At 35.5% G+C, this 19536-nt stretch overlaps 1 protein-coding gene across 5 annotated transcripts in view; it reads right to left on the reverse strand.

Moving 5' to 3' along the window:
- Nucleotides 1-19536, reverse strand: part of Kras (KRAS proto-oncogene, GTPase) — a 36989-nt gene that overhangs the window by 4869 nt on the left and 12584 nt on the right. For 3 of the 5 annotated variants that reach the window (XM_013153065.3, XM_013153066.3, XM_063238408.1), the window contains exons 3-5: nucleotides 12175-12353; nucleotides 11051-11210; nucleotides 3575-3698 (exon numbers count right to left, since the gene is read on the reverse strand). In XM_013153065.3, coding sequence (XP_013008519.1) covers nucleotides 3579-3698; nucleotides 11051-11210; nucleotides 12175-12353 — 459 coding nt within the window. In that variant the 3' untranslated portion in view covers nucleotides 3575-3578. Of the gene's footprint in view, nucleotides 1-3074; nucleotides 3076-3574; nucleotides 3699-11050; nucleotides 11211-12174; nucleotides 12354-19536 lie in introns of all 5 variants that reach the window. The other 2 variants (XM_003470451.5, XM_003470452.5) reach the window with 2 other exon arrangements.

Genomic DNA, 19536 nt, shown 5'->3' on the forward strand with positions numbered 1-19536 from the left:
GTTTACTAATTTGGAGGAGATTCCCTTATTTTGGTTTCTGTTTAGTATATTATATAAAGAATGCCATATAAACAATTGACATGCAAAGAATTCAGCACTAAGTCTTGTGTCTGTGATTACAGCAAGGTGATAAATTCCAGATCAGGACTGGGGAATGGAGCTTAGTGGTAGAGTACTGTGTAGTATTTGCAAGGCCCTAGGTTCAACCTTTAGCCAAAAAAAAATCCAAACTGGTTATGGCTAAAAACGATCTTAAGTCAAAATAATTTTTAACCTAATAATCCACAGTGTGAAAACTAGGATTCTGAATGGCAGCAGAATAGATTTTTACCCTTGAACACTTGATTGTGTGTGATCAACATGTCAGTCTTACCGTGTCTGTTAATAAGTGAATTAAACATAAGTGCAAAAAACTGAAAAAATAGGATCCTCTCCTACTCTAAAATCATTTTCGCCCACTAGTAAATACAGAAAGAAAACAATGTTAATCTACTAATGCTTCCAAACCTAGACACTAGAGGGAGCCTTAGGAACAAATACCCAACAAAATAAATTGGATGTATCAAGCAAACTAGAATAATGAATTAGGTTTTTATTCACTATAATTTACCTTTGTTGAATAATTCTATAAATTTTGCAGTATGTACTGTAAATAGCCTCTGCATAAATATACTAAATTGCATTATCTTAAAATGTAAGTGATAGCATTTATCCTTTAACATATTACTCAGATCTTCAACAACATATTTCAAAACAACAAATTAATTCAGAGCATTTTCTTTCTCAAGTTATTTAACTAACCTCCAAAACTGATACATAACTCAGAAAAGTATGACCAATATTTTCAAAGAGGTAAAGAGTGGCAGTGAAGACTCACCCAGATTGAAGCAAACAGCAGTATAAAAGCCGGCATCACTGATCTGAATACCGTGGATAACTGTTCCCTATTGAATACTCAGACTGCATTCAGTGATGCTTTCCACTTCCTAAAGATCATTACTGACACAATACAAACCTATGCTTTGTTTCTCCCCAGGGATAAGCGACACTTTATTAGCAACAAAAGGCATACTCATCTGTGTATCTCCTTTCATGCTATGCTTAACACATATAGAATGGAAAACTTACAAAAACATAATAAAGGTTATCTGTAACTCACAAACAGTTGACAGTTGAGATCAGAAATCCTGAGAGTAGGATGCAATCTTAAAAGAGGATCTGTAATTCCCTTACCCTTCATGAGTGAATTCCCTGTGGTCATACACTCTTACCTAGCTTATTTGAACTACTTTTATATTGAAGCAAAAATGCCAGTAAAGTAGAAAAATGAAAAGCCATGAAGATAGAAAGAGAAAACTTTCTAAGATAAAAAATATAAACTTATGTAACTAAGACACAGTAAAGCTGGATGCCGTGGCACATGCCAGTAACCCCAGCACTCATAAAGCAGAGGCAGGAAGATTGGCCAGCCTGGGCTACACAGTGAGTTCAAAGCCAGCCTGAAGTACAAAAGGAGATTCTGTCCCAAAACATTCCCTCCCCCACCAAAAGAGAGACAGTGAAGGCAGAACTTGATAACATGACTCTCTTCAAAGATTCTGATGAATACTTTAAGCTCACGTTGCACTGAGCTCTACATTAGATAATTTCAATGAGTAGGCCAAGTGTTAGTTGACCTAACCAGTATACCGAGTTTCTTTTTCTTATGTAGAACAGAACTAATCACTCTCATGTGTATATGTGAAAGACTAAAACGAGTATCTATGTAACAGTTTAAGCCTATCTTTTTCAGGACTAAGAAAAACTGATTTGTATACACTTATTATCAAATTAAAGCTTTGAAAAAAATATTTTTAATGAACTGTAAATATTAGGAAAGTACATTTTTTTCTTTATATGTGTCCTTCAGTCCACTAAAAGACAAGGATTTAGTTCATCTTGTCAAACAACTACTTCACATTTACACTACTGTCAATTATGAAAACTGCACAAATTAGGTATTTCAGAATAGCATGACTATAAAGCATAAAACATTTTTGAATATTTGAAAGTTTATTTTCAAAATCTTGTAATAAAATAAATTGGTTATGACACTGTTATTTCAAAAAGTTAACTTTTCAAGTTGTATTTTAATGTTTTATTTTACAACTTCTAAAATTAAGGTGCTACTTATACAATGATAATAATGTCATAATGTTTTATTCTGAGTTTAGTAATTGAGTTTACTACATAATGGCTTTTTGGACCAAGTTTACTACTCAGATGTATATTTTAAACATTTGTAGGAGAAATAACTTGAGACTTGAAATATGTAATCTATTTTTAGCTTAGTACAATAAATGATATTCTAGCAGCTTTGAAAATTACATGTCCTCAAAGAATATATTACATACAACAAGCATATTACATATGCTTTGGCATGAATTTTATGTCTGTCATCTACTGAATGAGGCTTTTTTCTGAACAAGACAGAAGTTAGAAAGACTCTGTTCAATAAATCTTTACTGGGCACAGCCACTAAGTGTAGGAACCTTACTATGCAACGGACATGCAAAGATTAAAAATATATGGTTCCCTAGATGCTACTGCCTAATACAGGACTAAAACAAGAAGTTATTTCAGCGTAACATGGGCAGTATGTAACAGTAAAAACACAGCATGCTGAATGACGTACGCAGGAAGCATACCAGGCCCCAAGGGTCTGAAGAGATGCTGAGAGACTACGACGCCGAGGAATCATGAAGCGTGCCAGCTACTTAACAAAACCATGGATAAGAATCTTGGTATTCCAGACAAAACCCAAAATCAAGCAAGGTGGGTTTTATAGACATAAGGCAAAAAAAGGCTGGCAAGGTGGTGTTAAGGCCCATGTACACCATGCTGTGGGACCTGAGCTGTTATTTAGTAAGCCAATGGCTTACTACAGGGAAGATTACAGGGGAGAGAAGCCCATTCTTTTCATCCTCTCTCCACTTGCACAGATGGCAGCAACAGGTAAACAGGAGGTTAAAACAGTCCCAGCAATAAAATGAGAGGCCCGAACAAATGATATGATACAAAAAAGACAGTAACACCCTAGGAGTTTACAGTACTTCCTAACTGGTGTGAAAAACTCTTATCAATTGAAAACTCCGGGGTTAGAATCCTTAAGGCTTATGCAGTGTTTAAAAGGAAAAGTACATGGTAAGAGGGGCCCTTCCCCATATGTTGAGCCATTCAACCTTCCTGTTCTACACCATTTCCTGTTTTTCCTAAGAAAAAAATAAAGTTGATTATTTCAAAGCCTGAATCTGATTTTCCTTAAAAATAAAGTTAACAGTTCCCAAATGGTTAGCTAATTTAAGACTGAAACATTTAAGAGTTTATGCTGAACATAGATTGCGTATGACAGCTATCAAAATGGTCTCAAATATAATACTTATTACATTCAAAGTAAATGTATTATGGAAGTAAACAAGATTCTTATCTCAATTCTTCAAGTTACAATACCACACCTAAATCGGTCCATGTGATTGCTACTTTGTTACCTCTGAAAGAGATCTGCTTTCTGTCAAAATTAATACGCCAAACTTACCAGATTACATTATAATGCATTTTTTAATTTTCACACAGCCAGGAGTCTTTTCTTCTTTGCTGATTTTTTTCAATCTGTATTGTCGAATCTCTCTCACCAATGTATAAAAAGCATCCTCCACTCTCTGCATTGTAAAACACAACTTCTTTAAAAGTCTGTTTCACTGGTAAGAATAATGTATTGGGACAGCCATGTGCAAGAAGTTTGTAACTGAGTTTCTTGAATTTTTTTTTAAACAGACACTTTTGAATAAAATTGAGGATGCATTTTTTAAAATATAGGCTAGAACCTGGTTTGCTTTTACAAGTTTTGTTGCCTAATAGAATTAGTTTTTAAAAAACTGAATTTAGAGTTGGGGAGATTGTCAAAAACCTTTGTTTATCAATTCAGACAGTCATTTTTGTTTGCCGTCAAAAAGTTAATGCCTAAACTGAAGCTGGGTTTACATTATTTAATTGCTTACAGAGGGAAGTGAGGAGAAAAGTGGTGCAAAAGGAATATCCAGTCATTGTTAAAATATAAAAAGTATCTTGCAATAACTGAGTCAAATTTTCTAATCCCACAACTAGAATTGAGACAGCTCTTTGTGGCTGGATAACTACATTATTTAAATATTAAATGGGGCCATTTATCAAAATACTAAAATGTCACAAACTGCTTAAAATATGCACAAAACAGGAGCAGTGCATTTTATATTTTTCTGCAAATTAAAAAAAAAAACAAACAAACAAAAAATAGGCAGTGCAGAACAGTGTTCAAACACAGGTTTTGTGTCCTCTCTTCTAATTTACATATTCTGTGTGGGTTAATCCAGGTAGGACTACGATAAAAAAGCTGTAAAGGCACATTCATATAAGCCCAACCTGGAGATAAAGTTGTTACTTTCCCTAGCCCAGAAAATCAGGCAGCAGCTTAAGGGGACAGAGTACTTGGCTCACCATATTACTAGTCCAAGCAGAAAAACAGCACCAAAGTCAAGGTTTCCATTTAAAAGAGAAATGCATATTCCTATTAATCTTCAGGCACTGTGAATTCGCTTTAAAGATGTGGTATTTGTGTTCACTCTTCTAAAAAGATGTGAACACTTAGGAAGACTGGCATATTTTACTATACATTTAATTTTAAGCTTATTGTGTTTGTTTCATTTTAAGAGTGAATTGAATTACCTGGGACATCAGCATATTTTAACATTTTGCAATTAGTAGCGTCAGTGTTTCTACTGAACTGACTGTGACAAAGTGGACCCAGCACCTACAAAGCTAATATATATATAAAAGGTATGATTTACAGTTTTGAATTTAATGAAGCACAAAATCAGCCACTGAGTATTAAGGGCAATAAGTGAATAATGGGCTTAATTTTTATATGCTGAAGTTATTTGTATATTTACTGTCAACTACAGTTAAGACACTTCAATTCTTTGGGGTACATTTTTATATATCTCAAGAGTACTCAAGAACTGCTTCAGTAAAGTTCAATAATTTATCCTTAAAAGTTTTGTTAAAATTAAGTTTCAGTTAAGAAACAGGCATCTAAATATGATTATATACTAAAATGTGTATTTCAAGCTTTCAACATACCATCCAGGTATATATATTTCTATTTAACAATCCCCACAATACAAACAAATCTTACAGCTCAAGAAAATTTTATCTTATTTTTAATGGAATCAATTTAATTAACTATCCAGCTAAGCCAAACAGAAATACAGATTTCCAAATTCTTTTTTTTTTTTAAAAGCATTAAATGTGCTGGCACTTTACATCTGCATTTGTACTGGTTTAAAAAAGCTTTTAATACTTTATATGTATCATTAATTCTCAAAAACTTTTTATTCATTTGTTCTTGAAAAACTATAATTAGAAGTTTTTTTTAAGCAAAGTAATTTAAGACATTAAGCTGACTCTCATAAAGCATGTAAAAAATGTAAAAGAGATGTCACTTGATAGTTTTACAAATGATTTTTTCAATTTGAAAATTAATGCAAGTTTAACAGTATGTATTTGTATATCTCTACATAGAGATATTTATATACAAACCAGGTAAAAGCTCATATTTTCTTGAAAGTTTTACGAATGTAAACTTTATTCCTGTTTAAAAAAAACATTCAAGGTCATTGTAGAATTACTAAAATAAGCTGCAAGGAGGATAATAGGGTACTGGTTCTCTACTAATTTAGCGGAAGCAAATTTTGATTGTAACTTATTTCTAAAATCAGTTTGAAAGTATCTGCTTCCTTAGTGTAAGCATTACCATCACCAATACCAAAGTATATGATTTTTGTTTCCAGCAATGCAGAGAGAGAATTGGAAGCCAGTAATCAAGAAGAGATCATTACCCACCACCAAAAATTTAGTGTTAGGACCTCACTGGCTAAGAGAACACTTAAAAACTTTTCCCAGAACGACTTTTTCCATTTCTTATTTTTTCTGATAAGAAATTTAATTAGATTTCATAAATCTGTTGTCATTTTTCAGATCTGAACTAGTTAGTTCTTTATGATATTTCTGAAAGTCAGACTGCCATCAAGAGAATGTGAGGAGGCCGAGCCACAGGGGTCGTCATGAGCCTGGTCTGGGCAACTGAGTGAGACCCTGACGTAAAATGGAAGATTAAAGAAGGGCTGAGATGAAAGTAGCTTGGGGTGAAGGCCTTGGGCTTGTGCCAACCCCCAAGGGAAGGGAAGGGACGGGAAGGGAGGGCAGGGCAGGGAGGAGAGGGCAGAGGGCCTACAACACAAACACATTGTTATTTATCTCTGCCTTACCACTGCTATTGGATGTTTTTGAAAACTGCATACAGCTAGCATACAACACAACACAACTGTGAAAAGACTCATTTCAAATTCCAAAATTTGAAGACAATTTTTAAAGATCATGTGTAGCTGAAACATATTTAGTACCCACCATGACCAGTTGCTAATAAGCTCTTAATTAGTACTTAGTGATTTACCCTTGAAAATAGAGTTTATTACTTTATATACTCACTTTCAAATGTCACTAAATTCTAAGAACAAATGATATTTATGTACAAATAATAGTGTATGCATGTAAATTATTTTTCAAGTCAAGACATTTCACAATATTTTCTTTTTTTTAACTTTTTTTTTTTTTGGTACCAGAGATCGAACTCACGACCGCCTGCTTGCAAGGCAGGTGCTTATGCTGCTGAGCTAAATCCCCAGCCCCAATATTTTCAACTTAAATATTATAAAACAGACATGTAAGGGTAAATAGCTCTTCATAATGCAGAAAGTGCTATTAATAAATAATATTACTGATATCCTAATGCCTATGCTTTCACTGAAATTTGATTTTATCAAGTATTTGTTCTGAGGGCCGGGGATTTAGCTCAGTGGTATAAGCGCTTGCCTGGCAAGCGCAAGGTCATGAGTTCGATCCCTGGTACCAAAAAAAAAGTATTTGTCTGCCGAATCTGCAAAAATTCTTGTAAAAATTTTTCAAGTAAATAACATCAAATTAATTACAAAAAGACAAGAATATCAGCTTTTTTGGAGAAGAGAATGGACGAACAAGATGTACTCTACAAAGCAACTTTGTATCACTTACAGTCTCATGAATCTTGTCAGATTATAGCCCATTTCAGGTAGTACTGAAGTATAACATTAACACTACTTGGGAGGGTAGGCATGTTATACAGTAAGCTTTTAGTAACTATCTTGTTTCTTTTTAGCTCATAAAAAGCCAAAGTTCACAATACTAATACACAAAATCAAAAGACAGACATGGCACATGAGACTTCCTGTTTTGCTTTAACTTTTTTTTTCTACCAGGAATTGAACTCAGGACCTAGTGCTTGCCAGGCAGGCGCTGCACACTGAGGTCTATCCTCAGCTGTTTTGCTTTAACTTTAGGAAAAACTTTCTTTAATGGAAGTCTATCAGTCAGTTTTATGTATCTAGAAATTAACAATAAAAGCAGGAAATTAATCACTCAACACTATTAAATTTGGAAAACTAACTTTTTTCTTTTGGTATCACAGATTGAATTCCTGACCTTGCACTTGCCAGGAAGGGGCTTACACCACAGAGCTAAATCCCCAGCCCCGAAAACTAATTTTTACATTATGTTTAAACTGAAACCACCAGTATGCAAAAAAGCTGAATCAGAAGTAGCAGATACTTAGAAGTCTGCTTCTGTCATCTACTTTACTGAACCCTCTTTACTTTTAAGATTTTAGCTGACTGGAAGCTCAAAGCTATTCCCCATAGTGTAAATGTTTCAGTTTTAACCATTTCTGCCAACAATGCTATGCTACCCAGGAAAATCCATCACTTACTGTCCAGATAAAAATGTGAAAGTAAGTAGCAGTCCTGATAAAATAAGCACACAGGGACCACAGGTAGCATACAAGGGGAAAACAACTCCTATAAAGACTAAAATACTATAAAGAATATAAAGTGCATTATATTCTGCACAGGTAATAGGCATTCTGAAATTACAAAGCAATTAAACTGGTAAATATATATATCCTGCAATACCATAAAAAGTACCAGAGTAACATTTCTAGTTCCCTTTCATAAAATACAGAATTTTAACTTTAAAATTACAGTACTAGAGTTCATGTGTAAAATTTTAGTTCCAAGTCTGGCCTAACTTCCAGTTTCTAATCAAACAAAATTATCTAAAACATCAGGAATTAGCACAATATGATCCATAGGCCAAAAAAGCATTTACCTCTTTTGTACTACATACAAGCTAAAAAATGATTTCGTAATTTAAAGTTTTATAAAAAAAAAAGAGCAACAGATTGCATCTGTGGCCTAAAGTCCCAAATATTTTTAGTATCTGACTCTTTACAGAAAAAGCTTGCTAGTCCTTAACTTGAAAGAACTTCCAAATGAATGTTCTGTTGGTACTTCTGTGAATAAAATTCTTTTCAGTCTTTATGTTCTAGGCTCACGAATGAGACCAAAAATTAAGGCGCAAAGTCATGTGCTGATAAAATATATAAAGGTGTTCATATTTTATTTGAATGACAAACCAAATAACCAATGAAGTAATAAAGTACTCTGTGAAAGGTAGGGATTCAAATCCTCACAAAAACTGTGAGATGTAAAATTTACTAAACTATGGTACATATTGTGTACCATAATTTCTAAAACTATTTGAAGTAGCTCTTTAAAGTCTTCCAGAAGCATGTAAATAGCAAATTAATTTCAAATATGAAAGAATAATAACTTTCCAAAAGCAAATCAACAAGTCCATTTGATAAAAAACAAATTAAATATCTTAAATTATACAGTTTATCAACATATACTACATCAAGATATAAGTAAGACAAGGTAAGCTGGGCGTGGTGGCGCATGCCTGTAATTCCAACACTCAAAAGGGGAAGGCAGAAAGATCTCTGTGAAGTTAAGGCCAGCCTAGGCCACAAAGTAAGTTCAAGGCCCGCCTGAACAGCATAATGAGACCGTGTCTCAAAAAGACGGGAAACAAAAAGGGTATAAACACAAGAATGATGGACCACTGTTAAGTTCTTTTGTAGTAAATCTTTCTACCTATTAAGATGATACACATAAATTTCTAAAAGCAAATTTAGGTTAATCTACATCTATATCATATACCATCAAAAAGAAATCTAAATTTAAAAAACCAAGGCCACGATCAATATAAAATCTAAAAATCCAAGGTCTGAAGACTGGCAATTTTCTGATCGATTATGAATGCAGTGGAACATTAAAAGCATTAATAATGTTAAACACCAAGAATAAATCAGTATTTATGAGGCAGCAGCATACAGAGAAAAGAGACAAAATTGTATTTCACACTCATCAATGAGAAGCACAGAGCAACGCTGTGGGATCCAGACGACTGCTCGTCTCTACTGCCTTCCTATGCAGTGACCCATGTGCCAAAATCAGCTCCACTGGAAGCTTATTGGAAATGCAGAATACACAGGATTCAGTGGAGTCCACGGAGCAGGAACCTGGATTTTAATCAGCCCAGCTGATGCTGTGCATGCTAAACTACAAAAAAGCACTTCTCTTGCAGTCTTTTATGTTAGTCTCATGGTTTTTCATGCAAACTTTGCAAATGTGTTCAATAAAATTCTTCAAATTTTATATTTGAACTTTTTTTTTTTTGTCTTTTTGAGACAGGATCTCGCTATGCAGTTTGGGCTGCCTTTGAACTAACTTTGTAGCCCAAGTTGGTCTCAAACTTGCAACAGTCCTCCTGCCTCAGCCTCCAGAGTGCTGGGATTACAGGCGCGTGCCACCATACCTGCCATATTTAAACATCTTAATGAGAAAATCTTAGGAGGAAATGTGTTAAATCGTGTTTTCTTAATACAGTCTCTCCTGAGGAAAACTGAGGGGACTAAATTGAGAGGAGTAAAGAGAAAGGAATAACCAACCTCTTCCCCTCTGTGGTGTCTGGGACTAGATTTGAATGAAATCTGACTTAGGCTGTGAAGTCCTGTCTGCCTTTAACCTATAAAGCAGATGTGGGTGAAACTGCCACAGACAATATACTCACATGATGGCCAAACTAATCCCACCAAAAACACTTAAAACAGAATTTACTGTCTTTTCTCTCTGTGTGTCAAATTTGCACAACCAGCAAGAGGGACATATGGCATCCTGCTAGGGACATAAGATATATATCCCAGCTGAACAATTTTAAACTTGAGCTTTATAGAATGGTCTTTTTTAAGTTCCTAGGTATCTGTAACTAGAAAAAGCCCAAACAAATTAAATATAAGTTGATCAATTACAATGTAAGTTGTATTCCATCATGTCTTTGTATATTCATTTCTGGAATTTTTTTCTGTACGTTAAACTTATTTTATACAAAAAGTTATTGACATAATATCAACTGAAATAATTTTACCTAGATAAGAAGTAATTTTCAAAATGGAGATGATTTTTGAAACATTCAATTTTAACCTGGAGGTTTTTTGTCAGAACAATAAACTAAATGAATAACTGAAAATCTGTATTTACTTTCTATATATTCCCTTGCTTTAATGAAAACTTACTTCAAAAACAAATATATCCTCAAAAAAAATTCTGCATGACAAAACTCTCCAAATACAAATTTACTCTAGAAGCAAAGCTTAATTCTGTGAAAAGTGCTTCCAAAATAGGAGACTTGAAATTTGTTCCCATTCTTTGACATTATGTGTATAACCATGATTATCAGATGATTTCAAAATTAAAGAAAATTTTTCAGTCAAAAGTATTATCATGGTCACTGGCTTAAGCATTGCTCTCTCAAGAATAAAACCACTTAACATTGCTTCATTTCCTACTTTCGTAAAAGAGAGAAATTTAATAAATTACAGTAAGTGATTTAATGTGTAGTAACAGGATGCTACCAGCTGTATACGTTTATGAATATTGCCTTCCTGTCTCTAGAATGGTATTATTAAAATATGAATTAATTATGATTAATGATTAAAATGATATATTTTATCAGAAATGGATTTGTATTTATTTGATTTACTTACCTGTCTTGTCTTTGCTGATGTTTCAATAAAAGGAATTCCATAACTTCTTGCTAAGTCCTGAGCTTGTTTTGTGTCTACTGTTCTAGAAGGCAAATCACATTTATTTCCTACTAGGACCATAGGTACATCTTCAGAGTCTTTAACTCTTTTAATTTGTTCTCTGGCAAAGAAAAAAAGTTATAGTAGAGGCATTAGTAACTCCAAAAATCCTTCAAAAACTGTCAGAAGTCCTAACTTTTGCCACAACTTTTGCCTCATGAACACTTTTTCATGTAGTTCTTAATTTCTACCTTATCAAATTTCCTTACTGGTTATTTTCTATTTACCTAAAAAAGCACAGTGAAACTACAATCTAATAGGTTCATATGCATGTAGATCATGATTAGACAGAAAATACTATGCCTAATTTAAAATTGTATACAATGACGTTTATCAAAATACGAAGTACAGCATTAATGTAACTTTGGCATTTCAGTAGTCACCTCTTACCCGTGAGGTTCACGCTGCTAGACTGCCAGTGGATGCTTCACATGGCAGATAGTACTGAGCATACACTGACAATAAAGTTTAATATAGAAGTATTAGACATAGTAACATTAACTAATAAAACAACTACAGCAACCTATTGTAATAAAGGCTACTTAACTTATTAGTTGCCTATTCATGGAATTTTTTTCCATTAATATTTTCAGGCTACAGTTGAGCCTAGGTGAAACTATGGATAAGGGAAATACTGTCCTTTCCCAAAACAGAAAGTGATAATTGAAAAGACTCTGACTTCTCCATGAGCAGTCGGAAGACATCACACTGTTTATTATGTGAAAAGCTTGCCTATGTGTCGCAAGTTTCCACTAGAAGATGTGCATAAGAACAGAGAAGGCTCTGGAGTTGAACAGGCCTAAGTTTCAATCTAGCACCGCTACTCCCACTGACACTATCTGGAACAAGTTACTCGGCTGCTCTAATTCTCAGGAACCTCACTTGTAAAGTGGAAGGTTACCTACCTCACAAGTTATTTTAAAATTTAAATTAGATAATGTATGTGTGGCAATTAGGAAATGCTCAATAAATGAAAGCTACAATTACTTCTCAATGTCAATTTATTATGTTCAACTTGAACCCACCTATAATGGTGAATATCTTCAAAAGATTTAGTATTATTTATGGCAAATACACAAAGAAAGCCCTCCCCAGTCCTCATGTACTGGTCCCTCATTGCACTGTACTCCTCTTGACCTGCTGTGTCGAGAATATCCAAGAGACAGGTTTCTCCATCAATTACTACTTGTTTCCTGTAGGAATCCTGAGAAGGGAGAAACACAGTCTGGATTATTATAGTGCACCTTTTTAAAAGGTGTTACATACAGCAACAAAAAGACAAACCCACTCAAAATGGGCAAAGGACCTATGTAAATATTTCTTCCCAGATAGACAAAAGGCCTATAAACACATGAAAAGATGGTTAACATCCTCAGCCATAGGGCAATGCAAATCAAAACTGTGAGACACTGTCTAGCACCTGTTAGATAGCCATTATTACAAAACAAAACAGTACCAGAAAATAAAATAACAAATGTGGCTAAGAAGATGTGAGAAACTGGAATCCTTCAACAGCAGTGCTGCTGGGAATATACAATGGTTCAGCCTTAGTAGAGAACAGCTTGGCAGTTCTGTGCAAAGTTAATGGTAGCATTACAGTGCTATTCAGCAATTCCATCTGAAGGTGTATCACTGGAAACAAAAGCAGGATTTGAAGTCCTTGTACACCAGGGTCTATAGCAGTATCTACCATAGCCAAAATGTAGAAACAACTGTCTATTAACGGATGCTTATACAACATTGCAATGGTTGTATAACATTTTGAATGTACTTGATACCACTAAATTATACACTTAAAATGGCTACAGTATATTTTGCATTATGTATCTCTTCCTAAAAATGTGATTTTTAAAGTGTCATATGAAGAAGCAACAACACAAATGTTTGTTAGTAACAACAAAATTTACCTGTAATAAATTATTACCAAAACAGAATTAGTTCTATAATTTGATTATTCAAGATAAATTTGTAAATCAGTTTACAAATAATTGTCACAAGTTTATTTTATAGTCAAAAGAATACATAGTAGGGGCCAGGGATCTAGCTCAGTGGTGTGTTGCCTGCCTGGCAAGGGTGAGGTCTTGAGTTCAATACCCAGTACTCACAAAAAAAAAAAAAAAAAAAAAAAAAAAAAACAAGAAAAAAGAATATATACCAGAATAGTCAATAAATGGGATTCTAATGCCACTGGCCACTTGTGAAAAGCCTAGAAACAACGTCTAACCACTGGATGGATACTATAAAGTTCACAACTGTGTCATCTGCAAACTCTGAGAGCCTTCTACTAAAAAGATGGAGGTGGAAGTGGGCAAAGGAAAGACAGAAGGAGGGAAAGAGGCTGAGAGAGAGGTATAAAGGGAGACAAGGACATGGAGATTTCTGAAACTATTGAACTGTAAGAATGAGCAGCAGACGGATGGTGTTGCTCGGTGGTGGCGTGCTTTCCTAGCGTGCCAGAGGAACTGAGTGTAACAGCTGACACAGACACATCTCTCAGACACACACACACACACACACACACACACACACACACACAGAAGTATGTAGCTTTAACAGAATCTTGAAATAAGAATCCAATTTCTGTCTGACCTTTGAATAATACTGATGAAATTTTACATCCTCTGTCAAAACAGGCCTCAAAAAATAAGGGAAGGGGATGGTATCATAGGAAGCTATGGAACAAGAAGCAGAGCTGACCACAGGTATGAAGTATACAGAAAGATGCTGTTTCTTACGTCCCACAGATGGGCTGTCGTACTTAACTGCCCGTAGTTCACAAATCCCCGTACCAACCATTCTATCACTTGGGAGAAGAGGTCATCACAAGTCCTGACTTTAGTAAAGTATTTCAAAACCGTTTACAAAGACAACACTAAGGTACATGTACAGTAGGACCCCAATCACATGAGTGTACACAGCTGTATAAATGTACCTGCAGACATATTTAAAAACTAGTGGTATAGACAACAAAAGCCTTTAAAAGGCTGTCTTTAACGGAGATGACTAAGGGAGACCTATCTCACCATTACAAGATGCTGCAATCAATTTATTTCTTTAGATTTCAGTTAAAATTTTTTGATGCTAGAGACTAAATCTAGAGACCTCATGTATGCTACACTCTTACCACTCACCACACCCTTCAGCTCCTTTAGCTTTAAGGAAGAAAGACTACATTAGACTATCTCACTTATCTATTGAAGTATACTTTCTGTATTTTTCTAGATTATTTAATAAAAATCAATTATCTCAAGTTAGAAAACGATGGCTACTTTCTAATGAAACTCTTAAAGATTTGAATATTTGGTTGAAAATGTTAACCTATTCACTTGATTAACTACTTGAAAGAATTTTCTGTAAGTTATAAACTGAAAACTTGAGTTTTGTTTTGTTTTTCTAAATGCTCAATGTGTGTGTGGGGGGGGTGGCAGTGCTAGGGGCTGAATGCCCAGAGCTTCTGGCATACGAAGCAAGTGCTCTACACCTCGTATTCGAAACCAGTATTTTGAAGAACAATGAAAAAAGCAGGAATTGAAGGCAAAGAATAGTGTTTTATAGTCAATTTATTACCCAGATGTGGCTCCAATCATGTAAAAGTGACCAAAAGTTTCATTTCACCTACTGTTCAGTTCACATTTTTTATGCACCAATAAGAACTGAAGTTAAAGTTACCTCCTCAGTCTTCAAATCTCAAACTATTCACAATAAAGTTCGACACTATAGTTTAAGGGCTGGCCTTGAATTCGTAATGATGCCTCAGCCTCCTGAGTGCTGGATGACAAGCATGCATCGCCATGCCCAGCTTGCTTCGCTATTTTAAAAAAGTAATTCACAATCTACTCCTAATGCTAGTGATTAGAAATAACAGGTTTAGGATAAAATTCAGTTTCTGAAGTTAATCTTAACTGGAACTCTTTCTTAGAAGCATAAGCAATCACTGAACTATTTTTAAAGAGCAAAATAATTTGGTAAAAATTAAAGAACAAAACTGCTAAGTAACAAAGCACAATTACAAAAGAGCTGACTGGTTTTTATTTTTTAAAAGCTTTGTTTTGTTTTGTTTGGTACCGGGAATTGAACTTGGGACCTTGTGCTTGCCAGGCAGGCGCTTGTCCCGCTAAGCTATATCCCTGGCCTCGGAAGCTTGAAGAGAGCAGCAAGTACGCATTTTGTTCTCACATCAAGTTAGTTAAAAAAAAAAAAAAAAAAGTGCACACTACGCTATCAAGAGTGAGCTGTAGATGAAATTTAAAATTTCCAGTAATACAAATAAGTAGGCACAATCCTCTTGAAAAACAATTACAAAATTTATCTAGAATATAATTAACAAAACAATGGTACTTATGGTAAATAAGGAAATAAGTTTATTTTAAGAGAACAGCACCCTAAAATGTCTTACCAAGGAAAATTATAGGCACTTAATCCACACCACTACCTTATGCTATTTATCGATTCTCAAAATAGACCCTAAATCCAAGCACCCACCACCATTCGCTTGCCCCCTTCTTCACTAGTCCAGCGGTAGTGAAGGGTGAAGGGTGGCCTGTGCGAGAAGGCCGGCCTCCCTGCCCTCGTCCACCACTATTCTGTCTCACACACTGCTGTAGCGATTGCTTCCTAGCAGGTATTCCTGTTTTTCCACAGAGCAGCAAGTGAATGTTTTTAAATAAACCCTGAACTTGGAAAGCAACCAATGCCTGTCTGCTGAATAAATGAACAAATCCATTCAAAGTAAATAGTACATACATGCACACACACACACACACACACACAAATTTCTATTAAAATTCTAAGTTAATATACACACAATTCATCACATTTTTTAACTTATTAAATCCTTCTAAATATCTTACACTAAAAATAATGAATGTTTTTAAATGAATTCTACATAACTCATGTCCCTGTTTCAATGTACGCATTTGCAAGGGCAAAGTTTTAAACCTCTCAACAATGTTTAAAATCTTTTTCTAAAACAAGTCTTACAAAAACAAGTACAAGTTTAAGATATTATAAATTTGATTAAGATGAAATCATAAAATTTTAAACCACACCCATGCGTAATGTATTGAATGGTACCTTTAAGTTGTATATGATATGAATACTACTATGTAAAAATATAACAAAGAATACATATAGAGATTTGAAAATATTTACAAGGAAGAGTATAAGACCGGGGAGGAGAACACTGTATTAAGGTTGTATCTTATAGGGGAAGAGCTAACCCAAATGTGGCAAAATGCTAAGATCTGACAAAGTTAGCTGATACACACCTAATGCTCATTATCTTACTTTTCCACATAACATTAAGTATATACTCTGTTTACCACTATTCACTCACAAGGACTTTACAGTTTTATTTTTCTTTACATTTCTGTTGGTTCAATAGGTTAAAATATCTTACTGTTTTAGTATTAGTTTCTTTGATAAGTAGTATTTTATATATTTTCACATTATCACCATCAACACAAGTGTTTTGCTTTTGGAGGTTTCATCTGTTTTTACATTAACTTCTATGATTTTTTAATATAGTACTATGTATCCCAGTGTATCACTTGCCTCTGAATGTTGCTTCCATGAATACAAACTTACCTGCTGATACATGAAAACTGAAAGCTCAGGTAAAATCATTCCAGGTAAGATAAATTCACTGATCAGAAAATCAGTTTGTTGTTTTGTATAATGAATAACCAAATCATTCCACATGCTTATTGTTATGAATTAAAAACCAGTCAACTTAACACCAGCTGAATTAAATCAGCATGGTGCTGAGTGTAGTTCTACCTGAGGCCAGTTGCCAGCATAAACAGACATGGAGAAGAAGAGTGACGTGCTGTGGGTTCTCCTAAGTGTTGCTGTTTCGAGCTGCTGGTTCTCCTGGAGGAGTTTGTCCTGCTCGCTTCCTCGATATGAATTAGGCTATCATCATCAGAGGAGCCCCAGGACTTGGTGCTGAGAGTGGCTGCGGTTCACTTTGGGGGAGCTCTGGTCCTTACACTGAGCATCGCTTCCTGGCTCCGGAGGGGAAGATGTGTGATGCTTAATCAACAGAAGAAGCTTGTCACACTGGCTTTCTGGCATGTACTTGACTGTTCTTATCGTTGGAAGAGCTCAGGACCTCATGTCACCAAGGACAGCTGTGGTACTTTTCTGGGCAGCCCTGTTCCTTATCTTGAGTGTAACATCCTAGCTCCAATGTAAAACCCTCAACCTACTGGCACAGCTCCTTCATCCCATGGGCTCTAGGTCTTCAGGCAGGACACTGCTGTGGGATCCAGGCCAATCACTGAATATTCTGGGTCTTTAGTGTTGTGGACAGATTTCCTGAACTTGCGCGTATGTAACTCTGGGTGACTATCGTAACATACTGTTATAAATTGTGTCCTGTATGTAACTGTTCTCCTCATAACCCCTGACTACAACACTCATCTTTTAACACACTCAGCTTGGTTTTCTTTTTTGTCTTTTTTTATCGGTACCAGGGATCGAACTCACGACCACATACTTGCAAGGCAGGCGCTTATGCCGCCAAGCTAAATCCCCAGCCCTCAGCTTGGTTTTCTAATCCACACAGTAAGTATGATATAAGACTAAACCCTAAAGAAACTATAGGTAGTACCTTTTACTAAAAGGAACTGTAACATTTGTGGGTGGGGGCAGTGCTGGGGATTGGGTCCAGGTGCATTCTCTCACTGAGCCACAACCCAAACTACTTTTATTTTGGGGGAGGCAAGGTCTCACTAAGTTGCCCAGGCTATTGAATTTATCTTCCTGCTTCATGCTTCTGAGTAGCTGGGATTGCAGACATGTGCCACATTACCTGGATCATGCCGCTATGCACAGTAATACAGCAGTAAACATTCACAGAGCTCTTACATAAGTCAGATACTGTGCTACAAGTATGACAAGCATTATCTCACTTAATCTCCACCCTGACTGTGATTCCATCACATGCTTTTGTTACTATGAATCGGACTGCTGAAAATATCAACTAATGTGTTATTTGGGGATTTCTGAAATTGTTTGCAGTTTTCTTAATGTGTTAAGGATTGTAAGAACACCTATAGGAGGAAATGAGAAATTTATTCTTTTAACACTCCGGTATTTTATGCTACTCTTCTATAAGATTACTTGACTCCATCACAGAATGATGTGTTCTACACTACTGGTTATTAAGTCATCAAAGTTAGTCCTCAGTGTCAGCTAGAAATACGTGCCGTAGTCTAATATGTTAGAATAGTAACAGGATGATATAAAGAATTTGGTATATGTAAATAAGTTCAGGAGTTCATTTCTACCTACCTACCTCATTCTCCGCTGTATCAGCAATAATTACTGAAAACGGACGTGTCACATTCTGTGCTACGGCACTGTAGGTTAAATATCCATAGTATGAACATCTAGAGGTGGAAATGTTCCGATAGCTGAAACTTGGATTTCTAGATTAGGGTTATTCAAGTGGTAAAGTTTGCATAAACATTCCAAAATTCAGAAAACTCCAAAACCTCAAAATACTTTCAGTTTCAAACATTTCAGGTAAAGGATACTTCATCTGTTTTTAGTTTCTAAAGGCACTAGTCTAGTGGTACAGAAATGAATGTAGACAGATAATTGAAAGAAACTGAAATAACAGTATAAGAAGGACAAAGTGGAACGTCACACAAGAGGTCAACTTTGTGTGCCTGACTTAAGAGAGACAGGGTACAGCCATCCCAGGTAGGAAGGAACAAAGAAAATGTACAAAACACATGAAAAAGCAAGATGAATGTGTGCAATCAAGAAGTTCAATAGTAATTTAACCGAGAGACATTACAGCTCAGTAGCAAGAAGTGAAAACAGACAGTGAGGCAGAGGTTGGATTGTAGAGGGGCCTGTGGGCTGTGATTATGGACTTTTAACTTCACTCCACACTAACAAGCACTGAAAGGTTTTTAGTGGGAAGGGAGAATCCAGTTTACCATGCTCACTGCTTGCCCAACATGACAAATGATGTAAAGGGATACGGTTTTCCGGGCGCTGCGAGGCACTGCCTCGACACACGCACCTCGAGTCACCAGCAGCAGCATGAAGCATCACCTCCTGTCTGCACAGGGTTCTGCCCGTGCGGTGAGTTTCTACTTCTAATAACTTCTAAATCTCTGCGGCCCCTGAAGGGTAGGAAGGTAGTAGCCACTTCTTGGTGTTACTGTGTTACCGCAGTGCTCCCGTTCTGCTTTTCAGAATTCACAAATTCTCCATATTAAGTTTTCCATTTTGAAATATCTACTGTGATTTCCGTTTTCTATACTGCACTTTTGGCTTCCATAATGTTAAAACAGAAGGAAGAAAGGAAAGAGGGAAGGGAAGGAGGGTAAGAGGGGAATGGAGACTGAAGAGGTGCATTATTAAACTAT

Source organism: Cavia porcellus, unplaced genomic scaffold (assembly GCF_034190915.1).
Source record: "Cavia porcellus strain 051 isolate PalLab524CR breed Dunkin Hartley unplaced genomic scaffold, mCavPor4.1 scaffold_27, whole genome shotgun sequence".
NCBI classification, from domain to species: Eukaryota; Metazoa; Chordata; class Mammalia; order Rodentia; family Caviidae; genus Cavia; species Cavia porcellus.